This window comes from Apostichopus japonicus, chromosome 6 (genome assembly GCF_037975245.1).
Source record: "Apostichopus japonicus isolate 1M-3 chromosome 6, ASM3797524v1, whole genome shotgun sequence".
Classification (NCBI taxonomy): domain Eukaryota; kingdom Metazoa; phylum Echinodermata; class Holothuroidea; order Aspidochirotida; family Stichopodidae; genus Apostichopus; species Apostichopus japonicus.
In genome coordinates this window covers 5,254,027-5,273,553 of record NC_092566.1, presented here as the reverse complement: position 1 = coordinate 5,273,553, position 19,527 = coordinate 5,254,027, and the positions used below count along the sequence as shown (strand labels likewise).

The following is a 19,527-nucleotide window of genomic DNA, read 5'->3' as shown; positions in this document are numbered from 1 at the left end:
ATCTGGGGTCAAAACTAGGAAAAAAGATTCAGAACATGTTTTTTGAAAAAGCGTCACATGTTTGGAATCCAGGGATTTGATTGGCCGATGCCCTTATTCGTCCTAGGGAAAAAAAATCACGCGCCCCGCTCTGCTCGTTGAACCAGGGAGTTGAACACACTTCCCAACATACTAATAGAGAATTAGATTATAATTAGTTCAATGGCTATTAGTTCAACCTTAAATTGAGTTAATCCGAACTGTTCCCTTTTGCGTTATATGTCAGGTGAATTTTATTTGCCAGGTGAACAACCCGTGAATTTTATGTCAGGTGTGTGACGCCCTGCTGCTTGTAAACACTGTATCTGAAGAAGACGTATGCTGCAGGTACCACACTACAATTACTGTATTTCAAGTGTATGTCCGCCTGAAAGGTTACATTGTCGGGAAATTCCCTCTTTTTTTTTTTTGGCAATTTGTTTAGTCATCATCATTTTTTTTTTTTTTTTTCATGCTTGGATGCTAAAGAGGGTGAAATAAACTAGTATTGGTCAGAGCCGTATCTAAATATACGGCTCTGCTATTGGTCTAAAAATCTGGATGATCGCAGGCGATTTAAGCATTTTAGAAATCCCGGATGAATCAAGCAGATTCCGCGGCAAGAGATGGCAGATGGATTAGGGAGCACTATGCTAACCTTTGACCTCTTGTAGCTCAAAATCTAAAAGGTCACATGGTGGCAAAAGTTGAATGTGCTGTGATAGCCCAAGCTATTAGCTATCATATGGTGGGTAAGAGATACCAGTTTATTGGGCAGTGATAACCCAAGCCATCAGCTATCATGGTGAGTTTGACACGTCAGTTAACAACTTCTATCTATGATCAAACAGCCTTGGAAAATGAGCAATTTAGTGTGTAAGTCAATGGAGCAATTATTAATATTGTAGTACGACACTAGTAGGTTCCTCGCCGATAAACATGAAACCAGTTCTGTTCATGCATGTCGCACACAAATAGAACCAACACAACAAACATGCGAAAAACAAAAATTGTGGATTTTACTCAATGAAAGATATGAAACTATATGCTTTGATTTTCATGTAGCTTTTTTTTTTTTTTTTTGCAGACAAAGCAACAAAGAGTGATCAATTATTTATTCAAATATATGATTTACAACGAGGATCACGTGTTCCTCGTAAAGAGACTCTATATAAGGAATGCAATACGCTTATTTACACTGAAAATTTTCCGGGTATTTTCCCGTTGTTTTTTCTTACGAGGCATTGCACCGTTTCTCGGACAAAAGAGACGCTTTTCGTCCACTGCCAAGTATTGCTGACGAAGGTACCAGGGACCAAAAATTCCAGAATTCCATGATTCGTCAATTATGAGTCATATCTTAATTCTCCGCTTTTGTCTGATAATATTTTCTTTTGAAGTATATGTGGATTTGTTTTATTATATACATATATATATATATGTATATATTTATAATATATATATATATATATCGGCATACATAGGCTTATATATAGGCCTTTATCTGTACTCCTATAAATACATTCTTTATATACAGATGCTTTATATATAGACCTACTCGTATATTGAAGACTGCAAAAGGAAAGCCGTAAACAGGATAGCAACAACAACAACAAACTCCTCAAACGTAATACACTCGGAACTGTTAGACACCCCATACCTTAGCATATAACTGTGTGACGTCAGTAGGGTATCAGAAAATGTGTCTGTATATCGTGCGGAGTCGAACTGATGACTCGCTTTTACCAAAATGAAAGTTTACGGATATAATACAACTTTAAATAGTTTTTTTCACAATGATATATAGTAACCTCTGATCCCGACTCATGCCGGATACATTGCTTGAACTTCCCCTTTCCTTTCTTCTCTTTTCAATTTTTCGTTTTCTAGTTTTCTTAATATGAACAAATAAATGCATATAACAACCATCCCTCCCCCCCCCCCCCAAAAAAAAAATAGTAATGGCACTTTACATGATGCTAAGCTGATCATGTTACATTCATGGATGTATTTTGCCTTCTCGGGCGGTAGCTGATCCAGGATTGTTAAAAGGAAGGGGCGTAGGTCTGGGTAGCTGCAGCCGACTCCCAACAAGGGGGTCTGGGGGGGGGGGGAGTCCTCACCCACTAAATTAATATTTTAGATAACAAATGGTACATACTGAGGCATATTTAGACTATCATATGTTTCATGATTAGGTCTTAAGGCAAGACTGTGCTAATAAGTATACTTTTGATATTTTTTTAATTTTTAAGTGATGTTTAATTATGAGTGAGGGTGGGAAGGGAGGGTGTGACATACCCCATACCCCCTCTATCCGCCCCTGTTTCCATCCTTAATTTGTAAATTATTCGAGAACCGTCCATTCGGTAATAATGTTGGTGCGAGGCATATGCCTTGCTTGACGTACTTCATAAGTTACCTTCCTGTTATAGTGAAGACAATATAATAAGTAGAGCAGGTCCAATCAAAAGCACCAATAGCACTATCAGAGAACAAAGAACAAGTGAGAAATTCTTCCGTCGCTTGTTGTTTACATTCGATCCAATATTGACACGTTCTCTATTAGGACCACTTCCTGCCGACAAGTCAACGATAGTTTGGTCACTTCTAACAAGTTCCTGTTCTGTCTGTCTGTTTTCAATCACCACTCGTTCCCCTTTCGATTCACGGCTTTTTGACTCACCAAAGTTTTCTAAAATGATTTGCCGCGGACCAACAACAAAACATTGGAAAGATTCCGCCGCGGCGTTGCCTTCATCGTTTCCATGGCTACTGCGGACATCAACGATGTGATCGCCGCCGAATGCCGCTGCTTGTTCCGAACATGAAATTTGACTCTCCGAGGTCGCCTCGTTGCTATGTTGTGAATCCGAGTCCTGTATCGGTAATTCGACTACTGCAGTGTTGTCAAGGTGATGGCTATTTGTAGGTACATCATTTGTGCTGTGAATATCGCTACCATTACTTTGCGTATCGCTATCAAGGATGTAACACATTTTCTTCTTCGTTTCTTTTCTCTTCTTCACGACGAGAAATTAACAGTTGTTTTCTAAAACCAATTTCTGATTTTGCCTGTCTGTTCTCCCCGATTCAGTTCGCAACCGAGATCTCAAAGCAAAGCTTTCCAATTTCCTTCCATGTTTATTACCTTCCGAAGAAAAAAATAAGATTAAAAAAAAATCAAATTAGGTATGTTTTTTTCCGGCAAGTATTACACTTGCTCAGGTGTCTTATTTCAAAGGGAAGGCAGCGACAAAGTGCTATTTATAAAGTAGAAGTACCCTTTCCTCCAAAGGGAGTGAAGACTCGCGCACAAAGAAACGTTTGTTGCCGGTAATCTGACCTAGTTTCGAATAAGGTGTAACAGAAGTGTTAGACACCACCATCGATCCCAGAAAATACACACACTGCTTGCTACCGTCGGTAATTAGACTCTAGTGTACAGTGACTACATGCAGCTTCGGTCAATACCCACAACACAGTGTACATAGCAGCGATGGACATCTCAGGTCCAGATAAAGATAACAAGGTATCACGTTTCATTACTGTCTGCATTTTGTAGCGACTAGCAAAAAACTTCACTTGCAAGCAACGGCAAGTTAACTTTTCAGAGGGCGGCACGCGATTTGGGGCGAGTCTTCAATGCCTTTAAGGGGGAAATGCAGGGAGGACGGGGTTGTTTACAGGCAAGTATCACAACACAAGACAGCGGTAATACACAAACGTACGTTGGACTTTGTGCAACTGAATTTAAGACACTACAACAACCATAAAAGCTAATTCACACACCAACACAAAAGGAATGAAACTGAACTGAGCAAACATATCTAGTCACTCTAGGACAGACAAATGTTTTGATATTGAACAAGCCAAACCATACAGCAACACCACAATACGTTACAATCTATGCATACAGGAAAAATTGTTTCCTTATCTATAGACAAACGCTCTGAATTGATGTCAATCGAATTTCAGGCATTCAAGAAAATACTAGCTGCACACCAAACGCACAAACACAAAATTCAAATGACACACTTTAACCAGGGAGTTTCCATAACAACTCCCTGCTTTAACAAAGTCGCATACTAGCGTGCCCAATTCAAGCAATGCGTCGTTAGCTCGATGATAGGTTTTTAAAAATATTGTAAATTTTTGCACCTACTTACAGTTCAGTTATTTGATAGATGCACTGTAACATTCAAGGTGATTGCTACTACGCTAATAAATTGCATTCGATTTCCACCTCAGATCACAATAATTTACTGGTCATACCGCAAAGTATACTGAAAAGAAACGCGCTGTTATAAAACAAAAACGCAAACAGCTAGACAGGGATCTTTACAGAGGACATATTAATCAAATGAAAGAAATTAACGAAACTTCGGACTGGGATTTCTTTAGTAAAAGTTGTGAGAATATAAACGATCTTACTAATGTGATATTAGGATATATCGGTTTTGTAAGCGACCACATGTGTACCATTTAAACAAGGGGAACCAACAGAAATGATGAGGCGACTATACCTGCAGATAATCGGATTAAGCAACAACGATCAATAGAAAGCCATTGAGAACGGAAATAAAAGTCTAAGAAATAAAATCCAGAGAAAAATACACAAATATATTCTTGACATTCGAAGTGAATTTCTCGAGAATGTTTTTGTTTTGTTTTTGGAATATTATTCAATAGTATAAGAGAGCCCAACACAAAATGGTTAAAAGAGTATTGATACAGAGTTTGGGAAGGTATTAAGTGAGCATTTTGGACGTTTTAATCAATCATGCAACAGAGATATCTCATTTAATCTAGCTTAATCTAAAGACGACTGTATTTTATTTGATGCCAGGCTTGTCAGTAATCAATTTAGTACAGTAAAAAGAGGTATATAGCGTGTGGGTTAGATAATATTCCTTGGTGGATTTTTAAATATTTTTCAAAATGAGTTAGCACCAATATTTACATCTCTCTTTCAAGAAAGCATTCAAAATAGTGAAGTACCATGGAAAGATTTTTTGTAACAGCTCCTGTCCCGAAGATAAAGAATCCATATATATACTGCAAACGATTTTCGACCATTTGATCTAGCCAGTATTGCTTTCAATAGTATGCAAAAGCCCCTTCTAAATCGGCTGATGCAGAATAAAGAGCAATTTGGGGAGAAGTGACAGTTTGCGGCCTATATAAGAAGGGTGCACATTGCATCGATGCTGTACTTTTATTAATCCATGATATTACTATGTCTCACTTAGGTTGTAAGGAAACCACTATAGCAAAGGTTCTTTCTCTTGACTTTTCAAGTGCGTTGAATAATGCCTTGTCAATTAATAATTGATCTTTCACGATTTTTCAAAGAAACAAGAAATATTGCTTAACCCCAAAAAATCAAAGGGAATATGGTTTAGAAACAAAAACATAAACTATGAAGGTCTCAACATAAATCTTACCATTCTTTATGTACTGGTGTTCGTTAACGAAATATACTATGAACTTCGCTGAAGTTTCCTCCTGTTGCAGCCCGTCAGTGTAATATCTATATTAGCACCCGAATAAGAAACTCTCGTATAAAGTTTATGTGGCGCGTATGCAGTATTCACAGAAATCCAAAAAAGACAAGTGGCAAAAATTCGATCGCAATTGCAACATAGCCACAATCAGACCTTTAACTAGTCACGCCTACATCGTATTCGAACACATGTTCACCAACTGTGAAATTCAGTTGGCATTCAGCCTTAATACAATATGCCTGCATATTTCGGTAAGTTCCGGTTACGGTAATGCCTAATAATGCAGCAGTGACAAGTTTATTTTATGTCAGACCAAAGTAAATCGCGTCGATATTACTTTCGAGTTTGGCATAAAATGTGAGCGCTGGTGTATAGCTGACCATTATAAGACATATGGAGCATATGATATTGATATATCGGAAGTTCCTTCTGCAGTCATTAATTGGCATGTTTTATACTGAAATATGCTAGATACTCAAATATGGTCACCTTTGGTCAAAATTCTTAGACTGTTTTTGTTACAACCTTGTAGGAAATTTTCCTCACTGGGAAATTCAGTCATACTGTGTGTTCCTTCAAAATGTCTAAGAACAATTTGGAGAGTAAAGACTTCCAGGAAAGTACCTTTTGAAAACTTCTAGCAATTATCATAGCGTGCTATAATTTGGGCAGGGCCTGTACTGACTACCTTTAAACAATGATTATTTTGAACCTTATTCCAGGCACGGTGTTGTTAGTTGTGCTTACTGAATGGTTCATTTGTAACAACTGAGGCTTTTAATGCACTCGTCACTTCTCTTACAGTTTGAGTCACCATGGATTGCTTCCTGCTACACTGTTGTTCATGAAGAAAAAAATGCAGAATAGTGACAACAATAACATGGGATTGAATATGTATATAATTGAATATTAAAATAATACAGTGCAGCTGTTGAGGCATAACAAAGATCATAAATCATAATAATTGGACAAAAATACTGTCGAATCACGAAAAACATCAACGTGTATACTTTATAGTTATTGAATACGTGGGTGCACTGGGTATATATATACGTATACTCAAGTCTGAGACGCCGCGTGTAGTAAAGGCGATTACTTGATTTTATGGCTCGAGTCCCAAGTCCTTGTGGACTCGACTTTATAGGACATGGGTCAAGTCGAGTACATACAAATACATACAATTGGGATCCGTGACTGTGAACCATCATACAAAACTATACTGACAGAGAACGAGTAAGAAACCCAAAAGAGTATACTAACCAAACCCAAGTTCCCGTCTATCAAATTCAGGGTGTGATAACGACGACGATGTCTAGTGCACAAGTGGTCAAAAGAGACACATTTAGAGCCCTCCTGATAAAGCATGATCAGACTCTACTCACCTCCCAGGTGCCCGGCGTGCCCCGGTGCCCGACACGTTCCCGGCCCCTGTTCATGATGGTAAATCACTCAATTTCTTGTTATCCAATGAGTCACAACCCAACATACATTTTTAGACTATATGACAGAGATAACTGTCAAGAATTACTTCCCCGCCCAAAAACAGCTGGGAAAATTCTTATTCCATTTAAGGGATTTCACATATTTCGAGTTATTTCACACACAAGACTGAAAACTTGATCAAGTCTAAATATGACATCATCGAGCCACACGTGTCACATTTTCTTTTTGTTTTTCTTTATTCATTACGGCCAGGTGTTATCTTGATGTCTTGTTATCTGTGATGGAGATGAGTTTTGCATAATTATACGCTGAATCTAAAATACTGAAGATCTTTACATTATAGCCTACCAAATGATGGCATTAAAGGCATTGAAGACTCGCCCCAAACCGCGTGCGGCCATCTGAAAAGCAAGTGACGTTTTGTTCGTGTCGCTACAAAATGCAGACAGTACAGTAATGAAACGTGATACCTTGTTATCTTTAGACCTAAGATGTCCATCGCTGTATTGTTTGTACACTGTGCTGTGGATATTGACCGCAGCTGTATGTACTGACTATACACTAGTGTCTAATTACCGATGGGTAGCAAGCTGTGTGTGTGTATTTTCTGCGATCGATGGTAGTGTCTAACACTTCTGTTACACCTCATTCGAAACTAGGTCAGATTACCGGCATTAGACGTTTCTTTTTGCGCGAGTCTTCACACCCTTTAAGTTGGTTTTAGTACCAGCACTGCTAATACTCTACATTGAAAATATCGGAAAAGCAAGAGACAAGGTTTCAGATCCCTGTGGAACTATGGCATCACATATTTACAATATTACAGCTCGTAAACACGACATTTAAACTAGGATATTGTAATGTATTCGGATAGATTCAATAAAGATATGTTGACACGAACTTTGTCAGTTCACAAGTGTGTTTTTATTAGTGTAAGCTTACTTGCTCGTACGGTGCATGACAAGGGTTATAGATATGTACTGACATGGCTATATCATACGTACAGTGCCATTATGTTACTATGCCACAGATATCTCCAAAACGGAGAAATATTTGTTTAAGCTGTTTTGGGTGAGTTGTTCATCACAAAGATTTCTGTCAGATAAGCTAAAGATAATGTTTGGATTTCTTCACCGAGAAATTTCTAAATCGCTAGTTTACTTTCATAAATTTGAACTTTCCTCGCTACAGTGGAGCTTGCCAATCATAGCATCCCTTGCAGCCCCAAAAAAGAAGCGCCGCGATGACGTCACAGCGCTCATCGTTCTTCACTGTCCAAAAATATTATGTGAAGTTGGCGCGAGGATCAAAATTCATTTCTCCTGAATCATAGGATGAAAAATCCCCGAAATAGGACTGTGGCGATGAAAACAATTATGGAGTTTTTTCCATATGCCCAATAGACTGCCACTAAAAAATTCCTATAAAACGTTCAAAAATTCCCTTACTCGGTTTTCTGCATAATATGTTGTTTCCTGTCTATTGTATCAAGGCCAAGCTTACAGTGAGATCTTTTGTATACACTGCCTTACGCGAAGTCTGTATACATATCTGTGTAGTTGATCAAAGCCAAGCTTAGATTGAGATCTAATCGATTCTGACCAATGTGCGGCACTGACGTCACGGCTCGACGTAAGTCAGTGTTAGATTCGAATTTTCTGGCAGGACGGGCCAACATTTCAAGCACTCTATCACGGAAACAAAAATTCATCACAGGGCAAGGCTTAGGGCGATACAAAGACAAAAAGTATATGACCGAAAGGACTGGATCCCATTTTCACTAAACAATTCCTTCAATAAAGTCATGCCTATCCTATAACGCATCAGTTCCATATGTCTTTAGCAGATGGCGTCTCATGGAGTTCATCACCAGAGTCGTATAATCTAAATATAGGGTTGATCACAATAGCAACTTCAAAACATTGAATATTGTCATTATTTTGTTACGTACCTGCGTTATGGATATTTGCTATGACCGTTATTACGTCACTGCTTTTTCATAGCTATTTGTATTACACGCACAACACAACTTAAATTTTAGAGTTATCAATATCAGGTCAAACCAAGACTGAAATATTTCGAAGAAAGTGGTAAAACTTAAAAGGCCAAAAGCTTCTGATGGCAATAGCTAAATAATGCTGTAAACCAAGATAAAGTAAGTAAATATATATTGACGTTACTGAATTTGCTTGGTCTAACTTACGCTAAGTAGCCTAGTAGTAAGTAATAGTTAGCTAGGCTAGGCCTAGAAACCTTACTTCAATTTCTATGGCTAGGCATAACTAGTACTAGGCCTAGCCTAAGCCGAAGTACAGTAACTTCCAATAAGCTAGGACTAACATTAGTAAAGCACAGCGTTAGGCCTAGTGCCTAAGTTAATTAAGCATAACAATGTACATAACATTATTAAGTGCCTAAGCATGTAGCCTAAGACTATGTACTTAAGCAGTATCACACTTTGTTCTGGTCGAGTCATTGGGGGGGGGGGGGGGGAGGGGTGGGCAGGGTGAGAACTTGAAAATCTTATTTAGTGTTTGCCCTAACTCGCTCTACTCAGTTTAGGCCACGAGAATGGAAGTTATAGATTTGCGTCCACCGCCCGCATTCCTGAAAAGCTACCGCACGAAAATTTTCATTATTTCCAAAAATTTCATTATTACAAAAAATTTCATTATAAAAAAAAAAAACTTTCCAAATCGCGCACAGCGGAAAGACGATCTATTTATCACGTAAATGCAGCTATGAAAACAGTATCATCACTTTGCCAGTGTCGCGGCGTCATCGGGGTCATAGGTCAAATCGTTCCAACCGCACCGACCAATGAGCACATCGGATTCTCGCAATGTCTCCACGCGCACGCGTGCGTTGATATCATGCATTGTTCTTACCTATAGTTTCAAGACTCGAATTGTTGAAATAAAAGGGCTAAACTATAACAAAGTTTATTGACATTGCATACGATATACAAATATTGATGGATGGCATGATCAGAATGTGAAATTTTACAATTCAGTGGTTAATGTTCGGCGGTGTTTTTGATCGTCTCCAAATGTTGTAATGCTAAAGCATAGGATAAAAAGCAGTCGATCTAGGCCTAGCCTACGTACGAACAGTCTGACTACGGAGTCAGACTGTTCCAGGTCAATGCACTGTAGTGACCAAGTCATGTAGGCTTTTATTGTCACTGTGTACATCATGTTGCAGACAGGAGCCCGGTATTTTAACATTTTTATAAATTCTATGCATCCCCATCCAGCTAGCCTAGTACTAGTAGCAGTTGTGTTTCAAAGCCAGGGTTTTATTCTCCCCTACTGTGATAGCAAACATGGCATTTTGAAGTCGTTTATATACCACTTGCGTGAATGGTTTATGTAGATAGCTACGCATGCGCAGTTGTAAAATAATGAATAATGAAAAAAAGCCTCATGTGTTTTCAAAAAAGTCCGGACACAAATCTATAACTTTCATTCTCGTGGCCTTAGAGTATATTTAACTTGTAGAAGGTCAAGGCTAGCTTAGTTTTATGCAATACAATGGTAGGCCCAGCCTAACTTGTTAATATTACTAACACTAGCATAGGCATTAGACCCCAAGGGTCATACTAATTAGCGTCAACAGGCCCATTTCACGACAACTCAAGACAACAAGTTTAAAATACCATCAAATACAATGGTTGTAGTCAGAGTGTATCTGGAAACACGGTTAAAACTGACTGAAACCATAGTGCATACTTTTTTTTCACGGGAAAAAATGTTTTTGTCGTAAAAATAGTCAACTTTCTCCGTCCGTAGAATTGGACGACGTGATGCTATTGCGCTTGCGCAATGACATTGGACCGGACCATTACACTACAGGTAAGTAATTTTTTAGTCAAGAATGGTGCCCACACACTCGTGTCAATGTAAGAAACTCTTCATATTATAGTTTTATTTACATGTATTTCTTTCTTTCTTTCTTTTGATTTTTAACTCTTTCTTCTGTCTCAATTTTTTTTTGTCCTTCTTTCTTCCTTTCCTTCTTTCTTTCTTTCTGTCTCTATTTCTTTCTTTATTTATTGTACACAAAGGTAGTTCCAAATCCCTTACACAAACCCATCCATATCATAATGGTGCGGTCCAAAGTCATTGCGCAAGCGCAATAGCATCACATCGTCCAATTCTATGGACGAAGAAAGTTGACTATTTTTACGAAGAAGATTTTTTTCCCGTGAAAAATATGTATGCACAATGGTTCCAGTCATTTTTAAACGTGTTTACAGATACACTCTGATTACAGCCATTGTATTTGATGGTATTTTAAACTTGTTGTCTTGAGTTGTCGTGAAATGGGCCTGTTGACGCTAATTAGTATGACCGGACCCCAAGGCCCTATCACTATATCAGTGTTGAACTTGTAGTAACATTATGTCGTCACAATGGCAGGTACTGTAGGCCTAAGTTTGAATGTAGTTAGTTCGTAAAGTGCTCTGGAATAGTGATGCTTGTTTATTATTCTTGTTGGTTCGAAAAATATATTAGAATGACACAGATATCCAAACTGTGTGGAGTCTTATTTCGTCCCGGCTCTACGGTATATGGCTAGGCCTAGGCCTATTTGCTTAACAATCATAGTTTAATAGAAAAAAATGAGAGTGGTAGGCATAATGATAGTCATAGAATGTCATCAGCATAAAATTGAATTCAGTATTTGAAAATGTGATGGTATTAAATGTAAGGCTAATTAAAGGTGAATTGAACATTGGACAAAGAAATCCCCCTGATGACGTATTCGGGATGATCCGGGTGGCACTGTCTGATGATGAGAGATATTTTTCAAGAAGTGTAACATACACTAGCTTACAGTTTCTTCGCAATGTTAGAATAGAACTGCAAATATTCTTTTAAGTACATAGATTTTCATAATCTCTCAGATGTTGTTCTGCAGTTTAGTTTTATCTTCAAATATAAGTGATTTCATTGATGGCTTGATAAGTTTCAGCCAATATGAAAGAATTTCCTGTATTAGTTATGTAAAGGGATAAAATAATAATTCACTGAATTGAGACAGAATGCAATACTGATGTTTACTTCTTTCTCCATATATAATTATCTAGCCAGTTTTCAATGATTGATTAAAAGAATGGTTTGAAAAGTGGCTACAACATGGCTTTGTATCATGTATTATACATGGCAACTACAGAGTTTATCAGTGCATCTACTGTACATGTATGTAACACAGTATGCAAAGGGTTTGGAACAAGCACAGATGCATTATAACACCATTTTAACAACTATGAAAAAAATATTTGTGTCTGTGTGAAATGTACAAGCAACTCTTCTTTCCTTTTTGATCTGTAGTTCTGCCAGTTTTGATTGGAAACAGGTTGTCTGTACGATCTCAACTTGTTAAGTACACAAGACTGAAAGATGACTAATCCACCCCCTTACTCAGCATACCCTCCTCAGCCTCAGCCGTATCCACCCCCTCAGACTTTTTACCCACCAGCACCAGGACCACCTGCCACATATCCGGCTGCCCAGGTACAGTTTTAAATGCTTTATAGTCCCAATATAAGGTTACCATATTTCTATGGTTGAAGAAAATGGGACACTGTGTCCTATGGGAGGGTTCCAATGGGAGTATCACAGTGTAGATACAGTCAGTGTCGGGTTGTCCTTGTTGAAACTATGCAGCCCACTTAAGACAGCTTTTGCAGCCACTTGTATGTATGTATGTATGTATGTGCATATGTATGTATGTATGTATGTGTGTATGTATGTATGTATTTTAGATCCTCCTGCAAGCAGGAACTCGCGAAGAAGCCATCATTGGCTAATCAAAGCCGCAAGCTGACCGAAGTCAGTCTCATAGATTCATATTTAACGTCCATGATTATGAATTGTCAATTGTCAACAACTCTGTAACTGGACGGCATACATTAATCTTGGAGTGACTCGAACTCGGGACCTTATGATTGAAATGCACTAGCCTTAACCACTGAGCTAACACTCTTGCACTTTGGACAGCTTTAGACAGCTTTTCTCACCAAGCTTTGTTGGGCTAATTATGCAGCCATCATGCAAGCTTATGTGATGTAAACAAATACATATCTTCAATCTTCTGAAAAATCAACTATAGTGATGCATACTTCATGTGTACATTTTTGTTAGCCTAGCATAAAGATAGATGTTTAGAAAAGTGGGATAAGTTCATTTTCCTATGGTACGATATATTCGCATTGGAGAAAAATCATGACAGTCGCAATTTATAGGGGTGTATGGTAACCCTATCCCAATGTTATGATGATGTCTCCTGTTTTGTTTAATTCACCATTATTACGTTTGTTGATTGCTCAAGTTATGAGCATAAGAAAGCGTTGAACTCTTTAGTTGAAAACTGCCAAGTTCTCATAGAAAACAACTCGAGGAAGTAGGCCTACTCTAAGTGTTAAATGAGTGCATGTTTCTAGTCTATACTTTGGCACTGTGACATTTTATTTCTCATTATGTAAGTTTATGACCCTCTCACTGAGTTATTTCGTCACACATCAAGGTGGACAGCCACGCCAGATATATCCTTATCTACTTTATCGATGTTGCCCCTCATTGCTAAAGCAAAGGTGTATGACTGTATGTGTGTTCTGGTAGTGCGTCATCTCTACAGCTGTCTGCCTTGGAGTGTGACCAATAGCATTTTCTGTTCTGAAGATTTCAGTTGTAGTCTGAAACCAGCGGAGATGTAACTTTTAGTTTCTCAAGTTTTAATGATGATATTTCAGTTACTATAAACATCTATAACCGCAGTTGAGTCGTCACACTTGACATTTCTCATTTCATGATATACTATATGAACAGTTTGTTCATCAGTTTGATGTTTCATCCAATCAACAGGGCCCTTATCAGCCATACACGGGACAACACCAAACTTACGGATGCCAGGGATCCGTTCCACCGCCTCCTCAAAATACGGTTTACACAGACCGGACAGTTGTCTACGTCGACAATCGGAATCGACGCGACGATGATACCGCAGAGAAATGCTGCCTGATAGCTATGTGCGCCCTCTGTCTCTGTTGCCTTCTCGATGGTTGATCTGGATCCCAGGTAAAGGTGACCTTGAAAAGGTCATGTTCTTCGTTTCAGGTCAATTTAGAGACATCTCAACACTCATGAAAGAAGAATGGTGTGATTAGCTATGAGAGTAAGTCAGAAAGCAGATAGTCACAGACGGAGTAGAGATCCTGCCACTTTGAAACAATGTATATCTAATCAACTTTAGCTAATGATTAGGTTTATTGCCCCAGAGTTAGCCTGAGATGGCTGAAGTTTTCATAGTACTCCCACTGCAGTTTTTGATCCTTTGAAGTATTTCAAATCATCAAAAAGGGTTAAGTCAGACATAGTTGTTTAAATGCATCGGTGCTGTAAATGCGCTGAAAATTGCAGTACAAGTAAGTTTTTTGCATCTTTTTCTGTGCACTGGGCATTTCTTAGCAAGTGGCTAATTTTTGGGGGGAAATTCTAGACCTGTAAGTTGCCTTTCCTGATATATATATATGCAAAGGTAGATTAAAGAAACTAAATATATAAAATAATGAATTTCTGCCAAAGTTATTTTCATTGTTATTTTTTTTAATAAAAATTGGAACTTTCCTTACTGGAAGATATTTCTTAGGAAAAATTTCTTTATTTATCGGTATTCAATAGAGTCATTTAACTTTATTTCTTTTCTATTAAGATTCTAAACTAGTGATGGAGAAAATGTCATGTGTTTAGGGAATAACAGGGGGAGGAGGGGGGTGTGAATCTCTTGATCCAAAAGCATGTAGCCGTTGTTACCATTGAGTGAATGAAGTGTAGGGTGGGAAAGGGATCGCAAACGTTTACTTTACACACTGGTTGGTTGGGCACCCATTCCAAGGATGCATGGACATGGGACATTCACTCAAGTTTATCTTTAAGATATTCTAGTAAAAGGAAATGTAGGATACTGCAAGCCTCCAGTCAACTAGGTACCTATCTCATGGACATGCGATATTAAGGCAAGCTACTCTTAAAAGTTTTTGAAATGGGCCATATCAAACCAATTTAGGGGATAGGTGTACAAGTTCCCTCTTGTATCTTATGAAGAAAAATCTTCATTTCCATTTTAATGTCATCAAATGTTATAAATTAAGAAAAACAACAAAAACATAGATCACCTTGTAAGAGCTTATTATGAACTTGTTTTTCGTTAGTAATCTTTAGTGAAAGATGGTTAAATCTAACATAGTTTCTTTCCCTTGCCTGCAAACATAGTACATATTCAAATGTTGCCTAACTAGAGTATTGCTGTACACCCATACGGCCCTTCTTGAGTGCTCAGAGAGAAAGTTCCATTATCGAAGACAGTTGATACTTCCTGTACGATATTTGGCCAACAAAATCTGTCGAGTCTTGAGTGGTTGCATGTTTTTACATTCATCAAATATTTACCACTTTGTTCAATACTCTCCTTCTCTCACACAAGACTTTTAGTTACCCATCATCCCAAGATATATCTTTGCATTCTTTAACTTCAATGTACTCAGTTAATCATCATTTTTAAGCTGAAAGTCATGTTCAAACTTCGTGTGAGCTAACAGGGCTTAATTCTGAAGTAGTTGTCGAATATGCTGTGATAAGTAAAATGACACCTAATTGGGAAAAACAAAACATCCCCTAAACTTCCATTTGTTGGAGTCATCTGTAGGCAAGCAGTTCATTTACAGTAAATTTTCTGTCGGCTTGTTCAATCCATTATAAATATATATATCTTGGTCTTGTTGGAAAATTTGCTTTTTGGGGTCACTTGCAGAGCATATGGTCAAACTAATTCTGGCAGATTTAATATATATTTATATCAATGGTATTTATACAAGATCAGATATTGAACATTTTGGTTTGTTGTCCAGATGTGATTATAGAAGGAATTGAAAATTGTATACAAGTTTAGAAAGAAACTTTCTGCACTTTTTTTTATCAAAGGGCGGAAAGGGGGAGGGGGAGGTTGGTTGAGACAGTGCTGCAAAGTTAAGGAATGACAGGTAAATGAGTTGAACAAACATTGATATTGTATTCTTTTGTCATTTACAAATTTTAAAAGTGAGCTTTCTCAATTATCATGTTTCTCTTAATGTTTGCTTGCTTTAGAGAGAAACAATCAGTCTATATGGTAGTATTTAAAGTGCCACCAAAAAAAGGGGCAGAATTTATCAATTAAAATTTATCATTTAAGGTAACCACAATTAGTTCAAAGTTTTGTTAACATCTAAATTGGCAAATATTATATATTTTTGATATGTTTTCAGCTGGTGACTGTGTTTAGTTCCATTGTATGTCCTGCTTGTGTTACATGTGCAGTAAGCACACAGTTTTACTGCTATAGGTTTGGATCTACTTTGTTTTAGAATTGTACTTTTGGTTTGGCATCGTGGGAAAAAAACCCAAAAAAGGAGAGGGTCGTGTTTTTCAAAGTCTCTTTTGTACAAATATGACCTAAGCAGAAACTATGTTATTATTTTTCTGAATTCCTCTCATAAGTGCATTGCCTTTCCAAATCACCCCCATTGACATCATATCATACAATATTATCATACCCTACCGAAGACATAATCTTGAACAATTCTGTAACAATGTAACTATTGTCTCTATTAAGAGTGTTGATATTGTATTGCTACATAGTGGGTATTAAAATATGCATGGTATGATACGATGGTATTGTAAATATGCATGTGAATTGTGCTGACAAAGCATATACATACCACCATTGTGTCTTAGTCTATTGGCCTACAGTTGCTTTCATAGCAAATCATGCCTATGCTAGCACCTAGCCTATTGTGCATGTACAAATCTGGAGAAGACTCTGTGCATAAATACTGCACCTTTTTGGTGGTGGGAGGAGGGTGGGAGGTGGTGGGATGTAGAAAAACTACACCATACTGCACCTATATGGAATATTGCACTATTAATTTCTAAATCTAAAAGTTTTGCAAGCTGGCTTTAACTAAATATTTGGTAAGTTTGTTGCAACAAGTGTCAAATTAGATCCTTAAAAATACCTTCGAAATGTCTTACTTTTAGATGCAAATGTCAATACGTGTCTAACAGATCAGTTGAAATATTTGGTGGTATTTTGCTCAATTTAGCTAAACACCCATATTCTATCTTCTTCCTATTTTGCTTTCCACTTCTTCGTTTATCAGTTCATTACAAAATGAGCATTTCACACGATTTATATGGTTGTTTCACTTAGCAGCCAGTGTATGGCCACTCATTAATTTAAGAGATTTAAAGAGTACAAAGAAGGGTCTAGCTTTTCAACATTTATGGTTAAAAAATTCATGATTATGGTGATGGCAATTAATGGTTAATCTTCTGTTGATGGCTTGCTTTTTGATTTTCCTTTTTTTAATCAGTTCAGTACAGAATGAAAATTTATGAAATTGATATTTCTTATGGTTGAAAAGTACTGTTAAGATGTGTATATTTTCTTGTGATTATGAACTTGAACAAGTTAGTTAATGGATAAACTCATATGTAGTGTAAATCAAGTCAGCCTATGCTTCATTGTTCTGTTGATCAACTCCTAGCCCTGTGCACGACTAGTACAGAATGTCTCGATGGTTGGTACAGCGTCTGTTGTGTAGATTTGTAGATGGTTAATGGTAAGATAGTCATAAATTATTCACAGGATTGTCGGGTGGTGTTTTTGTTTAAAAAAGAGAAACGAAAAGCTGTAACAGCAGTCGGTAATAAAACACACACTTTGGGGTATTGCATTACAATGACACTTTTATCTCACTAATTTTACGGATCTGGGAGACGGGATGTTTGTGGCATCATCAAATGAGACTAACAAGCTCTTTGTTTCATTTTTTAATGTGCAAGACCAAACATCCATAAAAGAAGCTATTATTCTAAAGAGAAATAAGTTTTGGTTACGATCAAAGTACAATTTATTACGTCATGTGTTACAAGACATGATAAACGTATTCATACTTTACCAATGCAACTGTTCGCTTGAAGTTTGGAGTCATATTTATCTGTAATAGATGATTTTGTGAAATGTGAAAAGGTTTGTCATAGAAACGCTCGGTACAATCAAATAGCTTATAGAATGCTAGATGACCTATCACATTTGGTACCTTAAGTATTGGTCACATGCAAACACATGTGGTAATTGTTTATCAGATCGTCCACCTTGATTTGTTTCAGTTTGTGTACTAAATTTTGTTTGATTATCAGTTTCAAGTTTTATGATTTATAAAATTCATATTGTAGTGCAATATTTTTTAAGTCCTTGTCTTAATAAAATTAAAGTTAACTTAAACTTGTGTCCGTCATTACTTTTGTCCGGAATTTCTCCTGCTGTGGTCAAAGAGTCACTAACAGGCAGTGCTATGAGTCGAGTCACTAGATTTTCACGTCCAAATGACACAGAAGAGTTCCATTTGCTGCCTTAGAGATGAAATGAATGAGTCCAGGAATCCACTCATGCGAGGGCGCTCATCTGGGAGTGACTCGACCAATAATGCAATTGGACTCCATAAAACTGCCAGCAAATTGATTTAGATTAAATTGTTGATAGTTACCAGTCAAAAACGTGCTGCTGCAGTCTATTACCATAAATACTTTATAAACATTGCGCTCTAGCGCTTCTGTTTGATCGAGTTTGTCGAAGGAATTTTTGTTTGCCCTTTCCCAATCAATGGTGGTGAGGGGATGAGTCCTTACCAATGACTCAAGATGATACATAAAACATGTTGTAAGTAATAAAAATAATGAATTGCATGGGAAGACAATGCTGAAAACGTCTCTTTGGTAACAATACCCTTTTGTCAGGCTTGTAGCCTGGTATTCTGAGCAACAACAATTTCAGAATGGGCAACAACTATTTAAGGAGGGCAAAATAGTAGTGTGCTTTAACTTGTGATATTTTTTTTCTTTGTTTCTTGGTATCATGATGGTAGCCCAGATGGGTAGTCTGCACCGGGTAGGGAGGGAGGGAGCTGGCTAAGGCCCCGCCCTCGATTCTATATAGCATATCTTCATGACTCTTCATGAAGGTTGTTCTAGTAAATAGGCTACTCTTGAATTTTTGTCATGTCGGGAGGGGGTGGAGGAGTGGTCCAATTCTTCCCCACTGCCGGGTTGTAGAAAAGCTAAACCATGTCCCCCTTACTCACTTGTTCACGCTAGTGCATGTGCATATAATCTCCCCTTCAGTGTTTCAAACCCAGTTTGAAGTCTGACTCCTGGAGGGCAATGGCGTGCAAAACGGGAACAACTGCCGATTGCCAGTCGGGGGGGGGGGGGGACACGGTTCGGTCGTGGGACTTTTAACATTCAGCCGGGAAAGAATTGGACCAATACGAAGGGCTTACCACCGTCGCCCTATATTTTCAACCTCAAACAAAGTATTTATGTGCAAAAGCGTTTTGGACTACTTATGTGGACCTCATTTATAGTATAAAAAAATGCCCCACTTAACCTCAAGGTAGTAGCTCCCCCTCCTTTATAGAATCTGTGATTTATTTCTGGGCCTCCCATAAAGGTTCAGT

General features: G+C 37.8%; 1 protein-coding gene and 1 long non-coding RNA gene across 3 annotated transcripts; one reads left to right on the top strand and one right to left on the bottom strand.

Annotated features, from left to right (window-relative positions):
* Positions 1 to 2,289: 2,289 nt before the first annotated feature.
* LOC139968771 (uncharacterized) lies at positions 2,290 to 6,360 on the bottom strand. The gene is made up of 2 exons (XR_011793530.1): positions 5,466 to 6,360; positions 2,290 to 3,169 (listed from the first exon to the last, which is right to left on the bottom strand). It is a non-coding gene; the product is annotated as an uncharacterized lncRNA (long non-coding RNA).
* A 2,489-nt stretch (positions 6,361 to 8,849) lies between these two features.
* LOC139968769 (uncharacterized) lies at positions 8,850 to 18,296 on the top strand. 2 transcript variants are annotated; one of them, XM_071973132.1, is made up of 3 exons: positions 8,850 to 9,123; positions 12,302 to 12,487; positions 13,838 to 18,296. In XM_071973132.1, the coding sequence occupies exons 2-3, from the start codon at positions 12,374 to 12,376 to the stop codon at positions 14,036 to 14,038; spliced, it is 315 nt and encodes a 104-aa protein (XP_071829233.1). In that variant the 5' UTR covers positions 8,850 to 9,123; positions 12,302 to 12,373; the 3' UTR covers positions 14,039 to 18,296. The 2 variants fall into 2 exon arrangements, with proteins under 2 accessions (XP_071829233.1, XP_071829232.1); XM_071973131.1 differs by having other exon boundaries at positions 8,862 to 9,123; positions 12,305 to 12,487.
* Positions 18,297 to 19,527: the final 1,231 nt, after the last annotated feature.

Excerpts from the sequence above, each read along its gene's own strand:
- LOC139968769 (XM_071973132.1), top strand. The coding sequence starts at position 12,374 with ATGACTAATCCACCCCCTTACTCAGCATACCCTCCTCAGCCTCAGCCG. Across the intron at positions 12,488-13,837 it reads CCACATATCCGGCTGCCCAG|GGCCCTTATCAGCCATACAC; the intron begins GTACAGTTTTAA and ends TCCAATCAACAG.